This window comes from Rhea pennata, chromosome 8, assembly GCF_028389875.1.
Source record: "Rhea pennata isolate bPtePen1 chromosome 8, bPtePen1.pri, whole genome shotgun sequence".
Lineage (NCBI taxonomy): Eukaryota > Metazoa > Chordata > Aves > Rheiformes > Rheidae > Rhea > Rhea pennata.
The window spans coordinates 23778365-23798302 of NC_084670.1; the positions used below are offsets into that span (position 1 = coordinate 23778365).

The 19938-nt window shown below is 37.3% G+C and overlaps 1 protein-coding gene across 3 annotated transcripts in view; it reads left to right on the top strand.

Moving 5' to 3' along the window:
* Window positions 1-19938, top strand: part of NTNG1 (netrin G1) — a 154044-nt gene that overhangs the window by 60937 nt on the left and 73169 nt on the right. For all 3 annotated transcript variants that reach the window (XM_062581244.1, XM_062581245.1, XM_062581243.1), the window contains exon 2: window positions 2618-3258. In XM_062581244.1, coding sequence (XP_062437228.1) covers window positions 2618-3258 — 641 coding nt within the window. The remainder of the gene's footprint in view (window positions 1-2617; window positions 3259-19938) is intronic.

The following is a 19938-nucleotide window of genomic DNA, read 5'->3' on the forward strand; positions in this document are numbered from 1 at the left end:
TGCCCACAGAGGTATATGCTAAGATTCAGTAGCAAGCTAATGCTAAATTTTAGTATTCACTGTACTATTCTTTTAGATACTTTTATTGCTACCAGTTCTTATGATCTCACTGCACTTGTCATGGCTTGTGTTTTGTTAAAGCCCAACTCCTGGAGTTCTGTGACCATATTAAAACTTCAGTTTTTGTTAAAAATCAAAAGTTAAAAAAATGCTGTGGAAATCAACTCTTATATGCAATGCATCCTGGGTTACCACTCCAAGTCATAAAACATGCCTCCTCCAGTATACAGGGTTGAGTGGATCAGAGCAGCTTTAGGTTTTAATGTGAAGAATCACAACAAACTCACTGTTTATGCTGTGGGAAACCAGGGTCATCCCTTTGCACTGCTTAATTCACATGCGTTGGTATCCAGTAGTATTTATTTGCCATGTTTTGATATCTGTGACCTCAGAATGAAGTAGCTTTTGTCAAAAGATGACAGCAGTACATACATTACAGGTGTAGAGACAGTTCCATGTTGACAGGCATAGAAATGACCCGATTTTACTAGTAAATTCCAGAAAGGTGTGATTTATGTAACACTAAACATTTTTGCAAAATTCATATTTATTTATAGCCAAAGGCTGTAGAATTTTACAGATTTTACAACATGGATATCCTCCCCAGGGTAAAGAAAAGGCCTAAGCACGTGGAAAATCCTTACTTTTGTGTCTGAGATATCAAATTGAGCTTAAAATGTTAAAAAAGCCAGTGGTTTATCTATTCTGCCTGGAACCTTTTTTATATATATACTTTTCTCTGTTGTATTCAAAAGGGAGGTATAGAAATAGTAACCGTGAGTTTGAAATTAGGAAAACTGTAATGGACACACTTTACAGAATATTTTCAGTTACAGTGGCATGTTTAGAATCTGTCAGTTTAACAAGTAGTGTTCTGCTTTTCAAATGGTGTTGTTATTTTTTACTTTGAATCCCAATGAATTGTTGTCAGTTTTAGGCTTCAACTGAATTAACGGGAAAGAGAGAGAAAAAGAAAAAAATATATTTCTATGCCTAAGTAAGGGGAAATTGCCTCTGGGGAAGTTAAAGTGAATGCTTAAGTCCTTTTGCTTGAATTTCATGGGAGTATGTCAAGGAGTAGAGCAGTGACCAAGGTGGAAACTCATGTTTGAAACTCATTTCACATATCAGATGGCACTGAGTCTCTTCATTGCCCTGAGGCCTTGAGATGGAAAGAAGCATAATTGTAAGGAAAAAAAAAAGTTGATCATAATGCCTGTTCTACCATCAGTATAGGGGAGGAGAACTCTGATATTAATGTCAATAAAAGCCACACTTATTATGCCCATATTCAACACTGCTAAATACAGATCTGGGCAACTTGTTCCCCAACAGTGCTGACCATCAATGAAAAAAAAGATATCATTTATTCCACAGTCAGTATTTAACATACAGTGAAAGATACAGAGCAGTGATTGTTCTCTGAAGCAAATACGGAGTGAACAATAGCCAAATATTAATGTACTGTTGAAATCCTAAATTAGATAGATGTGATTCAGTGCAGCCTACAGAGTCTGCTATCTTGGCAACTGCTACAAGATATCCCCAATCTGCAGACAAAATAGCCTTTGTGAAGAAACAGGAGATTGTAGTGTGCAAGTTAATGCATCAAAAGGCCAAGAAGAGAATAATTCACTTTCACCTTGGTATAGAGGACAAGTAGCTGTAAAAGCTGTGCATTATTGGCAAGTCTTTTCTGTTGCTGTTTTTAACTCAACGCACAGTTCAGACCTCCAGCCACCTCGGCAGCGTTCCAGCTGGAGCTACTGACATCTCCCACCTATTCAAGTGGTGGATTATCTTGTCCTGATAAATTGGAGCCGGTGTCTGATGAAAAGTCTTTCCTGAAGAAATTTGCTACCCTGTAATAAGGTGGCAGATGTCTGAATCAAACCCCAGAGCTTGTAGTGCACTGTATTTCTAATGACTTTTGGTGACAAGTGTAAATGTTTTAAGGAAAGGCATTGCTACACTGGAAACACAGTTACGCATGATGAATTTGAGGCCAGGGTGAAAGGAAGCATGAGGCTGCACTGGGTATTGCTTCATGCAGAGTACATAGGGGCTGCACTGCTGACTCCAAAACACTTGGCCTAAAAATGACTTTTTTTTTATGAAATGAGCTCTCAAGGAATGTGCTTGTTTTAAAAGGAATTCTCTCTGGCTGCTGCCTCTTTCCAAGAAGAGTCAGAGTTATTGCGCTATTAGGCACTTGCTCATTTTTCTTGGTCTTGTAACTAGATTACTGGTCGAACTTGTTCAGGGTAAATAAACTCTCTAAAACAAATTAAGAAAAATACATTACAGAAGCAAAGGTGCTTAGTGCATGTGTGTGTGTGTGCACATGTGTGTGTGTTGGGGGGTTAATTTAACAAATAAAATGTAAAGGATATATCTGGCTAAGATAAAGGTATTCTTTGCAAGCATTCATTTTTTTATTTCTTGGTTTCACTCCTAAAGAAAAAGAAGCAATTCTTACAGGCCAAAGAAGAAACATCTTTATATCTCATAGTCATCCATGCAGTGCTCCTTGTAACACTGTTTTGCTCTTTTCTAGGGGAATCCTTACATGTGCAATAATGAATGTGATGCAAGTACCCAAGAACTGGCTCATCCTCCAGAACTGATGTTTGATCTTGAAGGAAGACATCCCTCCACATTTTGGCAGTCCACAACTTGGAAGGATTATCCAAAGCCTCTTCATGTTAATATTACTCTCTCCTGGAACAAAACCATTGAGCTGACTGATAACATAGTTATCACGTTCGAATCTGGCCGTCCAGACCAAATGATCCTGGAGAAATCACTGGACTATGGACGAACATGGCAGCCCTACCAATATTATGCCACAGACTGCTTAGATGCTTTCCACATGGATCCAAAATCAGTGAGGGATTTATCACAGCACACAGTCCTAGAAATCATTTGCACAGAAGAATACTCTACTGGGTACATGACAAATAGTAAAATCATCCACTTTGAAATCAAAGATAGATTTGCTTTCTTTGCTGGACCTCGACTTCATAATATGGCTTCTCTTTATGGCCAGCTTGACACAACCAAGAAGTTAAGAGATTTCTTTACCATCACTGATCTGAGGATACGATTGCTTAGGCCAGCAACTGGAGAGATATATGTAGATGAGCAACACCTGGCACGCTACTTTTATGCAATTTCAGACATAAGGGTGTATGGAAGGTAAGAGAATATACACCTTTAGGAACAAGCATATACGTTTGGTTTTAGAGGTTGTTCAAAACTGTTTACTTCCCCAAACATGGCAACAGTTTCTGCAGAAGTGTATTTATGAGAAATATGGCTCAGGTGAAATAAGCTTCTGAAAATATCAGAAGTTTCTAAGTCAGCAGTACTAAATAATGACTGTTTTCTGTCACTAGCTCTGGGAAGTACCCTAGCTCTTAAGAGATTAATAGTTTCATGCATTGGCTCAGGAATGCACCCTGGCATTAAGACACTTTGCAGGGCCTTTTGTTCTGTTTTCACAGAATCCCAGAATAGTTGAGGCTGGAAGACACCCCTGGAGATCTTCTGGTCCAACCCCCCATTCAAGCAGGGTCAGCTAGAGCAGACTGTGCAGGACCATGTCCTGCTGGATTTTGAATATCTCCAAAGATGGAGACTGTACAACCTCCTTGGGCAACCTGTTCCTGTGTTCAACCACCCCATTCAAGCAGGGTCAGCCAGGCTGCCCAGGACCATATCCTGCCAGATTTTGAATATCTCCAAAGATGGAGATTATACAACCTCCCAGGGCAGCCTGTTCCTGTGTTCAACTACCCTTATGGTTTTCTTGTGTTCAAGCCGATTTCCCTGTGTTTCAGTTTTTGCGCATGGCTTTTTGATTTTTTTGGTTTTATACAGTTGGAGCCTGAGCTGATTGTAGTTAACTAAAAAGAGAGATTCTGTTTTATCGTTTGACTTTTTCAGGCCTTTAATGTAGTATGTAACTGATACAACAGCTCTTGCATGGTACCTTTCCACCAAAGTGAATTGTACGTGAACAAAGAAGGCCATAGAGATTAGAGTCTGTTCCTTGTACTTTAATCAGCTCTGAAATGCAGTGAAGCTGAAGTAAAAGAGGAAAAAAACAACAGTGCTTTGGAGAGCATAGGACTGATTTGAATATAAGAAAGATTATTATTCAACGAGGTCTAAGATAAATAGTCCCTCTGTGGCAAGCAGTGGCTGGTATCAGGTGTCATAGTCCCCAAAATAATAATTTTACAATGACATTTCTATCGGGAAATTTTCTTCCCAACTCAAACTAATAATTGACTGATGACCTCAAGCAGGAGTGTGATACCCTTTACATGTATCTTGGTTGCCAGCTTGTTCAGAAGAAATAAATGGGACCTTTTCTATTAGCAATTCACTCACCTCTCTAATGTACCTTTTGTTTTTTCCTTGTATCATCTACAGAGAGTTCAAACCTTACTTTTTAATTTTTTTAAAAGGAACTATATATCGGTGCAATATTAATATTTTTTTTTGTAGTACAAAAATAAAAGCTAATGTGTCCTGGAACGCCAAAGTACTTTTTGCAGGCACAGGAATGGGTAAGCTGGAGAAGGCGATTATTTAACACACTGAAAATTGTATTTTTAATTACTCCTTTGGTGACTTAAGCTTGCCATTTTCTACCTCTTCTATAGAAAAGGCTGCTGCCTTTCACATTTCTAAGCATTTTCAAGATGCAAAAATCAATACCAATTGAAATAGAATCAAATTACTGTGATATAAGTTATTGAAAAATATTCATCTAGGTTTATCAAAAAGAAGAGCTGGTGCCACGTACAGATTTGAATGCATAAGTACTTTTGCAGTGCTAATATTTTAATATCAAAACAAAATACATTTCTTAGGACCATATATTCAGAACATAGTTACACTGTTTTGTGTCCACACCAAGTATATATGTATATATAAAGAAGCATTAATTGAAAATGTTGACGTATAAGGTAAATGTTCCTGTTAAAGAATTTTTATTGTAGCTGTTATTAGTTATACTATATATAAAAAATATTGTTCAGAAATCTGTTGATAGGACTTCATGGATCATGGACAGCTTAAGACAGTGTTTGAAATAGTTTAGGATATTAATGTAAATGTATCAAAATTCACACACATATTTTACTTAATGTGTATCCTTTCTTCCATGCTCTAAGTAGCTTAAATGTACTGAGGGATCATAACAAAATTTGAGATTTTAAGTTACTTAAAATAAAGGAAATCTTCTCCCCATATAAAAACTTCCAATTGCTGGAATTTAGTCTGACTTCAATATCAGTGCCTTATCAAATAAAACTTTTGAAGGAGAAAAAAAGAGCATGTTTCATGCAAATTAGAAACAGAAGCTTCCCAAACACATCTGGGATATTGTAATCTTTCCAAAATTATCTATAAAAGTGAAGCGTGACAGTACAGAGAACTAATCTGATAATGATGCTTGTTTTCTAAATGCTACAGTAATCAGACACATGCTTTAAAAGAGCCATCCGATATATTATCTCACTAGATCAGATTCATGTGGATTCTTATTACACTTCTGCTAATGAGAAGAACACTTCTTTAGGGATTTTGGATCTTTTCCTTCAGTATGTAATGAGGCATCCTTGTTAAATACTTCAGGGGGTTGCTTATTGCTAAGTAGATGTGGGGCTGCAGTAGGTATCCCCTGATTCATTGGTCTTGCCAAAGATAAGCTTGCAATAGGCCCATTGTCATCCAGCTTTAAATATTTTTGGTCTCTACCAGAAACCTGATGAGGGCCACTCTGAAGACCCTCCAAATGAGCATTATGTTTAGGTTCTCTGGCATTCCCTGAACAATAAGTAGATGTGGGAACCTGATAAAGGGGAGTAAATGTTAAGTAAGTTAAGTAAGTAAAAAATAGTTTTATGATGGTGCTTCTGATTCAGCTGAACTTTCTAGCCATTGCACGTCAATTGAGGTTGTTAACTGGTTGTTATTATAATAAATTTTTGCTGCAAGGCTAATATTCTGTGTTTTGAAGTAAAAGCATGTATATGCATTTAGTAAAGCTAGACAACATTGTTCCATGAGGACAGGGTACAAAGGAGGTTCCCAAGAGCTTGGTGTGTGGTGGATGAGTGATGCTACCTATCTAAAGCTATTTCTTTGGCATGAAAAAGAATAACCTGTAGGTTTAATGTAGTTAAAAAATCAGCAAAGTTCATAATAGTATATTTTTAAAGGCAGCATACCATATAAGTTGTTTGATATTGTATCTTAAAATTCAACTAGAGTGAAAAATATCTATCTTAAAGGTGCCATATTTAATATGCAAGATCCTAGGCTGTGGGGTTTAATACTTCATAACAAATTAAAGATAGGAGATTTTACCTTTTAATATATGTGCTTTGTCATTCCATTGCATTTAGTTGTGAAATAGGCCTGATTTATGTTGTATTAGAGATGAAAACCTATGTACTCTTGATGAACACTTTACCTCTTCTATTACCACTTGTTCATTCAATTTACCACTTTCACTGTGTGTTTATTAAGATAATGAAAAAAAAAGGAAACATGGCTATTAGCAATTTCAGCAACCCCATTGTGCTCACATAATTCAAGAAACCTGATAATCCACATGAACTAATTCTGACTTACGGACAGTCTGTTTCACTAAATCAGGGTGATTTTTTTTTCTAGTGAATAATGGACAATGTAGTGTGCCAGTACTTTAATTAAAGTGAGCTTCTCTTAGTCTTGATCTCATTTTAATTTACTGGGTAATACTACAATAATATCACTAATGGAAGGTACATTAAAGGGCATCAAGTAGCATTAACTGTATTAAATTATGGCACTTGTGTTAATTAACTGCTGAAGCAAGATGGTCCTAATGGCTAGAAAGGTCAACTAATGCATAAATAAAGTCTTCTGGGATGGGAAACTAATTTTTCCTCATGTCTTCTTGCAGCAAAGAGAATCAAAGGGTATTCTGTGTGGTAACCTCAGGAAGGTTTTTTCATTTCAGTGCTTGAAGAGGTGGACTTCCTGTGGGTTCTGAATATCCTTGATTCAATGTAAAGGATGGTCCTGATAGTAAGCTGTGAGGTAAAACTCTCACCATTTCTTTTTTTAGAAGTTCACTAAAATGCTGATAATAATCCCTTCGAAGTCAAGCAAAAGGTCCCTAGTAGATTTTAAATGAGGCTACTGACGGTTTAATCACATTCATTGCAAAAGAATTTTGGTTTAACTGTTATACTGTAAATGACATGTACATTTATATACTATAAATTAACTGTAATTTGAGATGATAGTAGAAATCATTAACCCAGTGGGTTATAGAATAACTATCTGGCTAAAACAAAGGATCTTACTGCTTTTTGGTGATTAGTTTTTGATCTAAGAGCCAACAGTTTCCTTTTGACACAGAATATCCAGCTCTGTACAACATATTATTAAGCCCTTTGGAATTTATTTTTATACTCTTTCTCGCCTTGAAGCTTCTATGCTTAAGCTGCAGGGTTTTCTGACCCTGTCTCAGCTATGGTTGCAGTTCCAGCAGTAATAGAAACCTCTAACTTGCATTACATAAGTGAAAAATATCCTCAGTTTTAACAGTTTCTCACTCACATTATCTGTCCTAAATTTAATCCATCTAAGAACGTGAATACATTGCTCTCAGGAAAAGCATTTTGGGGAGGTTGTCTTTTTAGTCAGCCTGTCCCTCCAGTCAGCTGTGACTCTAAACTATTCAATATTGGTAAGATTTCACAATTTTTTGTAAGTAGTTGAGAGGCCTTTACTTAAAAAGAGCAGAACTGTCTTATGAATCTGGAATATGTGCTACAAACTTCAGTGGATGTTCACAAGCTAAAGGCTACGTTAATATCAGATTGCATTCTGAAATATAGCAAAGAAAATTTAGGTGTTTATGAGCATGTCAATTTATCTTTAACTCCCAAGCACAATTAGCTTTTTTAATATATCTACTGTAGTATGTCACTAAAGAAAGTTGTCTTTCATTTTCTGTAACACATCTAGAGACATCAGGAATTGAAATAATTAGATGCTGACTGTGTTCATTCATTCACACATTAGCAATCTTCAATGATTTACTCAGGACAGGTGTCCTGGGCAAGTGTACTTTTGCCCATGGTCAAGTAACACATTTCTACCCTCCATCCTGGTGTCAAAAATCCTATTAATCAGGTCAGTCGAACTGGCCTCAGTCTTGTAGTGACTCAATGGGTAGAAGGACAGTAGAATCTGGAAGGCTAACTAGGTCCTTAATTTCTGCTATACACATTTGAAGCTAATGGGTTTAAATCATTACTGAATTTCACTAGTCACCATTGCTCATTAGCATTTGATTTTTTTTTTTTGCAAGATGCTAAGTATTTCTTTACTGATCTCCCTCAGCTGCCTTTCAAGGATACTCAGTTTCTTGCAGGATCTATGTGTTTGAGGAGAGGAACGAAGCATTTTTGTAATATAATTCATTTTGTCACTAAACATTAAAGAAGTAGAGATGAAAATCCTGATGAAAGAAATGAGAAATTTTCTTTCTTTATTACTTTGGAGTACAACGTATGCTCAAAAGTCACCCAAAGAGTCTTCTTGAATAAATTCAGTGATTTCCCTATCTGACAAAAACTTTCTTTAAGTTTTTTATTTCAAAATAGTTCAACTTAATGCAAAGAGTGGAATAAGCTTAAATATCTCCTGGCTCACACAGACAAATGATTCTTGGCAGCAAGATGTCCTTCAAGTTAAAGTATGCAACATATTGTTACATTAAAAGTTTTAAATATCTCAACTACATCTCCAGTGACAGGAACTACCAATATTGATTGAGGGATTTTCTGTGTTTTTTTTTTTGTTTGTTTGTTTTGTTTTTTTTAATCTTAACATACTGATCTAGAAATCAAGAGGCTGCTTCTGTGTGATAACATGCTGCCTTCAAATCTCTGTAATGACAAAGGTGTATGAAGATAAAGGATCTTCTTTATGAAGAATATCCTGCAAAATATGCTTGGCTTTAAGGGTTCCTCCATCGGTGGTATTCTTACCTGCAGCAGTGTCATAGATGCTCTGGAAGTGGAGAGGGAGCACTGTGCCCTGTATTCTCTGAGAGAGGAAAGTAGAGTAATCCTCCACATCTCCTTCCAGGAGACTTTTGCAGAGACCAGCAAGAAAAATCATGTACAGAATTAGCAAAACATATTCTGTCACGCTAGTCTTGAAGGTGTATGTGGTAAGGAGCATTCTGTCTGCTTTCCCAGTGGCAGTCTGGCATAAATAACCTGGGATCCCTTCCACCACTACCAGTATGATGAGATTACCCATAGCTATTTTTGTCCATTTCAATAATATGTTGAGGAGCTGTTTTTTCCTAGATACTCATCAGCATATGGAGTGTCACAGAATATAGTAGTTGAACCCAGAATACTCACGTGCTTTTTCTTGACACAGCTGATATTTATCTCTCTCTGTTAATCTTCCTTGTTAGTTGTAACAAATGAGCCATCATTCAGCTGTGATTTATGTAAATATTTGAAACTAAGTTAACTTTTTTCCCTTCCCACTTTTTTCCTCTAGTACTGCACCGTAGAAAATGTTTTGTATCATTTCCTATTGTGTATAATATATTATGTGAAATTAAGTATTGAAATGAGAAACCAAGGCTGATACTGATTTCAGATGCTATTCTGTAAATCAAGGATAGTTTCAGTGAGGTTACTGGTATTAAACTGATCAGTTTCAAATGCATTCACGTAAGAACAGGATTGAGAGAGGAAGGGAGGAAGGAAGAAGGAAAGGAGGGCGGGAGGGAGGGAGGACAGAAAAAGGAAGCTATCCTGGCTTATATCTAAACACACACAAGCACAGAAAAATCCAAACCTCACAGTTCTTTTATCCTCTGTTATGTTGAGATAATAAGGCAGATTTAAATCCAGACAGTTTTGCTAATGTCAGGGAAGGTCTAGCAATAGAGTCACTCAGAGAGATCTATTCAGAAAACTGAAAAATGAATTAATAAAGGCCAAATTCTAATAGTCTCATTCAACTGAATTGTTACATGGGGTCTTTGAGAACCCTTCCTTTCTTTCACTCCTGAGTCCCTCTCTGCGGTTAGTGGATCTCATCAGTACTAGTGAACTATACATAAAGAAAACCATTGTTATTATTACTTCATCACAGAGGGCCGTAGTGCAGATGAGTCAGCAAAGATCCTCAGTTAAACATAAATAAGACAGCTGGGCTGGACAGTGGTCTAAGTTTTAAACTCCAGTTTAATTCTATTTTCACAGAATATTGCATATGAACAGAGCTACAGAAATAAGCAATAGCGCTATGAATGTAGCATGGAAGAGCATGGCAATGAAAATGGAGAAGAGGGGGTCAAACTGCAGGCCAAGTTCCTCAGAGAAAGCTTGGCTGCTGATTTCCTTCCAGAAGGCATAATGTTAGCTGCAGCCCTTTACAGGAGAACATGCTTTATCCTGGTTTACTTCATGGGACCTTGAGATGTGATAGGATGCCGGATGGCAAGAGCTATCCTAATGACATTAAGAGAGAACAGGAACTGTAAGGACTTTCGTTGAACTACCCCTCCTGTATGAAACCATTTGAAATCAGACCTTTAATCTGTGCAGCACACAGAGTTCTTGGGACCTTAGACCCCTTCCCTTTAACAGCATCTGGTTCTTCACACAAAAGTACATCCAAACTTCTATCGAGTAGCAGTAGCAATTAATAAAAAATGTATCTTGTTCGTTTTGTGCTGGAAATACTGCCATACTTACTCACTTAGGAGTAACACAGTTATACTACACTGATTCTTATATTGACATTTCTGGGCTGAATCAATACTGTTTTAGCATAAGCCTAAAAACAAACATGAATATTCCAAAATGAAGCTGACAGTTCATAGCAACATGCTGTGCCAGCTGTGGGTTAAGGTTGAACAGGCTTTGGGACATACTATGGATAATGCAACACATACCAAATTAACATATGCAGTTACCTCATCCCAGTGCTGGAGGGCTGTTTTCCAAAGTTTGCTTCTTTGAACTCTCAGATCTCTCCTCCTGACTCTGACTGATGTGTAAATGTCAATAGTTGTCTGCTTCTTCCTTGTAAACTCCCTGGAAGACCTCATGACCACCTGATCAAGTCCTCAGTTTCTTGTCATCCTTAAATCCATTTTTGTTTCTATAAGAGCTATGCAGTGTGCCTTTCTTCTCTACCGTGCAGTATTCCCACTTCCACCCTAACTCCTAGTAGTGTGTTGGCCTAAAATCTAAACCAGTATCTGACATATTAAGATTTATAAATTACTTTGAGATACACTTTAAGAAGATTGGTAGAGGAACACAATGGATTGTTATTGTCTGTCCTCCCCATATCATCATTCATAAAACAGGCATATAAAGGGAGTATTGGTACAAATGTTAATGACAGTAGTGCTGTCCCAGTGACAGAGGGACATCATGGTTCATGTTTAACTGCCATCAGCATTTCTGTTACATTGCATATTAAAATGTTTTAACAACAAAAAAGATAAAACTTGGTTGCAGTAAGGATATATACATTGAGATATGCGTCTTCACGCTCAACTAATTAGTTGCCACTGACTGTTTCCACTTTGCTCGGTGACATGTGGTATATAAATCATTACAATATGTTAAATGCAAATGGTTGGTAATAGGGTAACCATCTGCTCACTGTTGGAAAGTTTGCAGAGGAATATAGTAAGCTGTACTTCTAATAATGATGCTAAACTCACATCCTGAAATATCAAATATCTAAAAACAGCTGCCTCTGCTAATGCCAACATTACTAATATGTTTTTTACCCTTTTCATTTTTGCAACTAAACCACATATTGTAAGAGGTAATTTTGTTCTTCAGCATGAACTTGACTTCAAGGCTAGAGTCTGTAACAGCAATATGAACCACCATATCTCAGAGTCTGATCTTTTTCTCACATTGTGTTGAGTGCTTTGGAACAGCTAATAAATAATCAGGCTGCCCACTCTTCTCAGGACATCTTTTCTTCCACAAATATAATTAAACTCTCTCTCTTCCCTAACCCCTGCTGCCAGGCCCTTTTCCAGGAATGACATTATTTTGTAAGTGATAGATTGTTGGCACATTGCTGTCTGATAATGTATTACACTAGACACCATCGAAGAGAGCCTTCCATCTAATAATCTACCATGCCCTATGAGTATTAAAGATCACCACTGCAAAGAGGATCAGTTATTTTACCACAGACATGTATTATCAGGGGCTGACACATACCTTCCTAATGAGCATCACTGGATACCCAAGTGACACAGTAATGCATTGGAAAATTAGTAGTGGGACAAGAGTGAAGGACTGCCTGCTGAAGCTGAAGCTATGCCTTCAAGCTAGCTCCTTACCCATCCAGTCATCTGCTGGTCAGGGTCACTGTCACACAGTGCTTATATATGCTGTCTCCCACATCAGTAATATATTGCATTATCGCCTTTCAGTGAGATTAATATGTTCACATACTGAATTCCCAAGTTGTGGCTCTCAGCACTAAAGAAGCCTAAGAATTAATTCAGCTCCCATTGACTGAATGGAAAAGAAGTTTGTGATTTCATCAAAGTCAGATGCTAGTGCTGCTGGGCATAATTACCAGAAACTTTCTTAAGCCACTTTGGGAGGGAGGAAGGGGTTGGGGTTTGTTTAGGGGCTGCTTGCAGTGTTATCGTGTCTGATTTAAGACTATGCTTCTAGAGAATGAGCTGCAGGGGCAGAGGCTGCAGGAGTGCTCATTAGCCCTGCAGATTCTGCCTCCCTGGATGAATTCCACAAAAAGATGCTTGCTCTACAGAGTCTCAGAAGCCTGCAGTGGTGTGTGTGTGTGCGCTGTCCTGCAAAGCTATCTAAGTTTAAAAACACAGTTAAGATATTTTTGTGCTAAAACATTTTCCTTTACTGTCTTGGAAAATTAAGATCTGTCTGAAGGCTGCACAAATTTGGTGACTCCATTTTGATTCCCAGTGAACACTTGCCTGATTCAAAATGGGGTGCCTGTTCTTTAAAGTTATCTAGAGCATTTAGAGACAGAGTTGGTGTGATGTGTAGCAGTTTCTAATAGCTTAAAGGCATGGTGCTATGCTCAGAATTTGATAACCTGGGGTCCTGAATTGGATTCCAACAATGGTCACAAGTTTTAGGAAACTCATTTTAAATTGCAGGCAGGGGGAATTCTTACTCTCTAATTGTATCAGTTTTTATTGAACAGAAGCATTGCTTTAGTTCCCAGAACACTGTGTATATATTTTAGTGCAAGTTACTACAGACAGAACAGTAGCAGGACTGTTTATTGTTTCTGACTTTTATATTTAGTAAAACTGATTTTATACATTTTCCCATTTAACTCTCTAGTGCAGTAAGACTCTTTAGACTTTGGGATGGTGTTTACCAAGGTCATTAAGAAGCATATTCATTTTAATTTCTTCAATTTGTTTATACTTATGTAGTGCTTTTGTTTAGGCCTATTCAGAGAAGAGAAGACAAGCAAACATGCGTTGGAATCTACGACCTTACTGAGACTTCTGTATAGGATGGGGAACATTAAATTCACTGTCTTGGTAGAGCTTTATTTGATGCATACTGCTAGCACTCGCTGTCACACTAATGCCCTGGCAACCAGATGCTTCCCATCCTTTTTTTATGTTTTTATTGGGGGAGGAAGGGTTGCGGGATGTTGTTACCTTTGTTGTTACCTTACTTGCCTTGGCTGTATTTTTACAGCCCCATCATATTTTATTTGGTTCTAGATCTTCTCATTTTATTTATTGGACTGTGGACCAGTTTTCCCTTACTTAGAACTAGGATTGTTAAGCCCTTTTGCCTTGAAAGCATGATCAGGAATTGTTTTGAAAAAAATATTTTAAAAAATTATCCTGCCTCCCTCACATCCTCCTCAGTCAGCGCACAGCACAGACAGCTCTCTTGACCTTCTGTAATGCAGGAGAGGAACTGGCAGGAGCAGGGTATGGTGATGGCAAGTGGGACAGAGAGTAGATCCGCAATGTCAGAAGGCATCTGTTTGTTAGTGACCCACTTTGGGAAATCCTCCTTCCCTCCTCCCCCATCATACCTCCAGCAGCTCAGTTCTCACTGTCTTCACTTGTCTTTTTGGTGATCTTCACTCCTTCAGTTGTACCACGTGGTGAGTCACTGTCTGCGTGGTGGTGCTCACAGAAGGAATGGAAACCTTTGCAAAAGAGGCAAAAATGAGAAGGAGAGGGAAAGGATGGAACATCTCAATTTACAGTGAAAAACTAAACCTATTATTCTTTGTCAGTGCAGAAAATTGTATGTCATTTAACAGGCTTCCTAGAATATACTGTGTTTATGAAACCATGTCTCCTTTCTTTTGAATGCTCCTGAAATAACTCTTCCAGTAGGACAACAAAACAGCAAGGAGCTAGTTATGAATTTAATCACTCCTGTCCCCTGGAAATGCCAGTCTGCCAGCCAGGGCAGCACTCTGCCCTTTGCAACACAGAAGAAGAACTAAAAGATTGGAAGCTGTAGTTCCAGAATTGTTTGTTACGATTATTAATGAGCTATATTAATGAGTGCCATTAACTGCTAATATTCAGCTACAGAAAATGTTTTAACACAGTGCACAAGCTAGATCTCAGAAATGATTTTCAACTCCCTTTTCTTATTTGCTTATTTTCTGGATGGTGACTAGAGCAATAGAAATAGACAGAACAGGGAAAAGTAAAATCACTTTTTATTTGTCTTCTACTGCAGATATGTCAAAACAAAAGGAATTTTAACACTGAAAAGTCCTTACACACCCAAACCAAATCATTCTGATTTTTGAGGCCTTGCTCATGTTATTTTACCTTTACATCAGTTAGTCACTACAGAAGTAACGTTCAGCTTGGTGATCCTTTCCTAGGTCAGTCCTTTCATGTACATGATATGTGTTCATTCTTACAAGTATCTCATGGTTTAGATTTGGTGTCTTAAAATATTAGACTTTTGTTTTCTACCAATACAGAAGTCACTACATTCAGAGTTGAAATTCTGATATATCTCTTAATTCCAGTAGCTACTTTTGGAGAATAATGTAGACTTTGGATTTTGTGATTTATATGTTTTTTTATTTATTACTTTAAATATGCAAAATGTAGTAAAGAGATACCACCAGAATTATAAAGGGTTATGTGTCTTGATCCCAAAGGTAGGTGAAGTGTATATTTTCAGCATTTTGAAAACAGAAATACAGTTTCCTCACTGTATGGTCATACCTAGAATTTGACTAACAAATGTGCAGTTAGTGTAGGGCTGACAGGCACGCTGCCTGTGAATTGTGAAACAGAAAGCTGGCTATATATTCTCTCAAAAGGCTTCAGAGAAAGAGCATCAGATTAGATTTTTGGAGGCATTTGACACTTGAAGTGAAATCACCTAAAATAGCTTTGAATGATGGCTCTTGGTTTTTGTTTTTGTTTTGTAAATTTTGATTGTATTTTATTATACCAGGGCTTTTGAAGAATCCCTTGGAGATACTGGGTCAGCCATGAAAGGGCTTACTCCCAGGAAAAGGTTCTGCAATTCCATGGGATGAGTATGTGCTGTAACAGGACAGAGGCCCTTTTTTGAGAGTTGTGCAAATATTGCTGCAATACAAATTGTAATTATTATAATTAATAAAACATATAGATCAGTCTCAATACCCTGTATACAAGAGCTTCCCCATAACTCCTGAGATAACACAAAATGTTTACCTGTTAATATCCTCATATGCTTAGCACATTTCAAAATGAAACAGGTTTGAAAATTCAGCTGCTATAACTACATTAGGCAAGCATTAGGACAGGGAAGGAATTGCCTTGAGGAGTAAGTGCGACTTCATCCTAACAGACATGCAGGCAGCAGCCAAGTGCCCTGTAGCTGCATGAGCGAGTGTCATATGACTGAGCAACGTGGCTGTTGTCAAGGGTATTGTCCAAGTATGTGGACAATAAATACATCTACAATGTATTTATCTCGAGGGAAATCTCTGTACTGAGACCTTTCTTTTTCTTTTTCTTTTTTTTTTTTTTTTTAACAAATTCTTTAAAGGCAATTGGGCACCTGAAAAACCGAAGATTATCACTGAAGGGGTAAAACTGACACAGAACACAGGAATGATATAGAATAAATGGACTGAAAGTGTTGTATTCTTAAAGATATGGTCAAACTTTGTTACTAAAGCCTGAACAGCGGCCAAAAGTTTGTTCCCTATGTGATATGATTATATGGCCACTAAGTCATTTAGTTTAGCCAATTTGCTATATATCATATATATCTCTATCTGTCATAAAATCCACAAAGTTCTGCCCTTTTCTCTCTTGAGGTTTTTTTCCCAACGTTTAAGCCAAGTACAACTTTAACAAGGTGTAAGGGCCATATCTGAGTGTTGAGTAATGCTCTCCTTCTGGCTAGGTCAACAGGAGGAGGTGCTGAGAGGATATAGGGGCAGACAAGGAGAGACAGCGAGCAGTAATTGTGGGGACAGGAGGTCATGACTGCCATGGGCACCATCCTAAATCCCAGTGGGACTGCTTCTTCCCCCTGTGCAGCTCTTACAGTGTACGGGAGGTGATAGAACACTAGCACTAAGGCATGTCAGACATACACACCAACTCCTTTAGCCCCAAGTGTTGCTTATGGAAATACTTTCCAATAAAGTAGCTATTATGCTTTTGGTTTGGTTGGTTTTTTTTGCTTAAATCAGGAGGTTTCTGATAATTATGCCCAACTTCATTAAGGATAAAGTCTCTGTGTCATGCAAGAGTTCTTGTTAGGGTCATCCCTTGTCTGTCAGGTCTTCAGGAAAAGTCCCTCTTCCTTTTGCCAGCAAGCAACTCTCTGACAGAATTCAGACAAAAAACAAATTGTTTTGAACAATGGTGCCCTCAGGTCCATGGTCTAGATAATATTGTAAGGCAGAGAAGCTATTGTTCACCTTCTGACTGCACCCCAAATGAGACACTGTCCATGGTCAGTCTTCCTAGACCCACTCCTCATAATACACTGCTGCCTGAGAAATGGGTGCTGATAGATATCCCTGCATTATTAGTGACAACCTTTTCTTTTCTTTTTTTTCAAATTTAGCATCTTCCTCTAACTGCATCCATTAGTTGTCTAGTATTGTTCATAGAGATGTGGGGGAGGGGAGTTACTTGTATATATTTAATTTTATTATTTTATTTCCAAGTCAGCTCAAATTTTCTTTGAGAACAGAAACAGCCTCTACATTTCCATTGGAGTCTGAGGCTGAGGGAAGCCTGCACAGCATTTTGGAGGAAACGGAGGCAATTTTGTAGGATTTTAAAAGCTAGGTTAGGCAAGATTGCAAAGGTTTATATTTAAGTATAGACATATACTGATTGGTTCTGTCAGCAGTATTTCACAATATGCTTTCCCCTATGACAGCCTTAAATTATTCATAAACTGCAATCTATTCCTTAAACTTTCAGTTATAGTGGCTTCCTGGTGGGGGCCATAGAAAAAGAAGGGAAGTATTGATTTGAAACATTTAAAATATAAATGAAGTTGTTTAGTTCTTTTAGTACATTGAATATTATAGTCACTGGATAAGATATAACTCTTAACATATCTCTTTTCATAGACAGCAAAAACATGTTCATGATACCTCAGTGGACAGTTCAGTTCAGCTCTAGCCTCCTTCTGAAAAATCTTTGATTTATCCAGTATTTATTAAAAACAAACATGAATAATAAATGTTTTGGTGCACTTGAAGGCTAAAAGGTATCACTGTTTTGTTTTAGTCTGATTCTTCCGTCAGAAGATTCCGTCAGAATCTTAAGACTTTGGTTTGAAAGTACAGGTCCTTTGCCACTTCAGCTTACGGAATAATATCAAAGCAATATCATCAGCCCCATTTTAGAGAAGATGACACAAAGTCTCCTGTCCAGTGTCACATGCAAATTTGTGTTTAGGGTGAGTATTAAATCCAGTGACAGAGCCACGGATAGGCACAGATAATGAACCTGCATGTTCATTAAGCTGCTCTCTGCTCTGAGGCCAAATGAGAGAAGCCAGGTCTCCTCTTCCATTCCCCATCTGTGGTCTGTGAGCTGCTTCCCAGCTGCATCTCATAAGCGAGTAGGACCATCTAGCTCATCTCTTAGAAGACCAGGTCATCCATTAGGAGCCATAACTATAAACCATCTATTATTTACTATATTCAGATTTATCTTTGGTAAAAAGCTATTTTATTTTACCCGTGTTTACGATACATCTCAATCCTTCTAATACCAAAGAGCATTTGTAGTTTTCCCATCCTTGAATAATTTCATTAACTTTAATGATATGTAATAGACTATTTGTAGATTCTAGTTAATTTAATGAGTTAAGATTAACAATAAATAGTGTCTAATTAAACAGTAATTGTATTTTGAAAAAGAAAACAAACCTTTTACTATGCAGACAAAGCCAACTATTGAAATACAGTAAGAGAAAGAATTGTTTCCCAAATTAAAAAGAAAAGGTACGGTGAGAACTTTATTTCCTGAATGGCTTAAAATTATTTATACCAACAAGGCTAGAGATAAAATGACCCAGTAGTTCTTTTTCAGTATCTAAGTTGCTTCTGGGATGCTAAGTTGCTTTTGTCATGCTTGAAACAAAATGCACAGACAGAAACTATTCACTTTTCATCTAGTTTTCTCTTCCTCAGCAGCAGAAAGAATTAGAATTTTTGGAGTGTAAATTATTCACAGAAGAAACTTCTGTCTGGGATGGCTGAAAGTATCTTCAGAATTCAACACACATTCTTGACTAATTTTTTGAAACCTCAAAAAAGGCATGATTTTTCCTTTGGAAATGTTTTTGTTCAAAAAATTGTCAAAAATAACTTCTAAAAAGAGATTTAAAACCTGAAAATAAAACTACACATTTCATTTGAGACAAATGATTTTTCACCATTTTTTTTCAGTTCAGGCAGTGAACTGAAAAATCAATTATTCACACAGCTCTACTGGCAAATAATTCTTATCATAATAATTCCAGAGGGAATTATACTGTGACAAGGAGCTTATATTGTAAGGAATTTAGAAATTAAAAAAATGAGGCTAGTGTGATAAACAAAGAGAAATGTTCTATTTAGTTTTGTCACTTTTGTCTTTCAAATTATGACTTCTAATCTAAATGAAAGTAGAAGAGAAAAAGTAAAAAAAGAGAAGAAAAAAGGTCTATGTCTTCTAAATTGTATTTGGATTGTCTGTTTTGGTAATAATAATAAGCCAATTCCCAATTACTTCAGATGGAGCTGAGTCCTAAGCATTCTAAAAATCAGACCTAATGGTAACTTAAGAAAACATAAGAACTAAACAACTTGTGAAATATTTAGTCAGATTCTTTTGCTCTGAACAGTTATACTGCCCTTTGCTTTAATAGTTTATTCATGAATATTTTGGGCAACACTCCAGAAAAAGAATTTATGTGCTTTATGCCTTATAATTATCCTTAGAATTAAAGCTCGGCAACAGGATTTTTCAAAAGGAGATCAATTACCCTGCCCTTGTAGTAAATGCTTTCTACCTCTTAGCCTTTATGAGAAACATCAAGAACAGGTTATTGCAGATAACAGTATCCGGGATGTTAGAGCTCTCACAAGAAGAACCTGCAGGTACACTTCCCTTTTTGGGGGAAATGTGCAAAACCCACAGCAATGGCAGTATTGCACAAGGGAGAAAAGTGATTCAAAGTCCTTAAACTCAGGTAGTACCTAGAGGTGATACTAATGATAACCAGCAGCACACAGTGGGGAGCAGCAGGACAACTTTTACCTGTGTGCAAATGGGCCCTT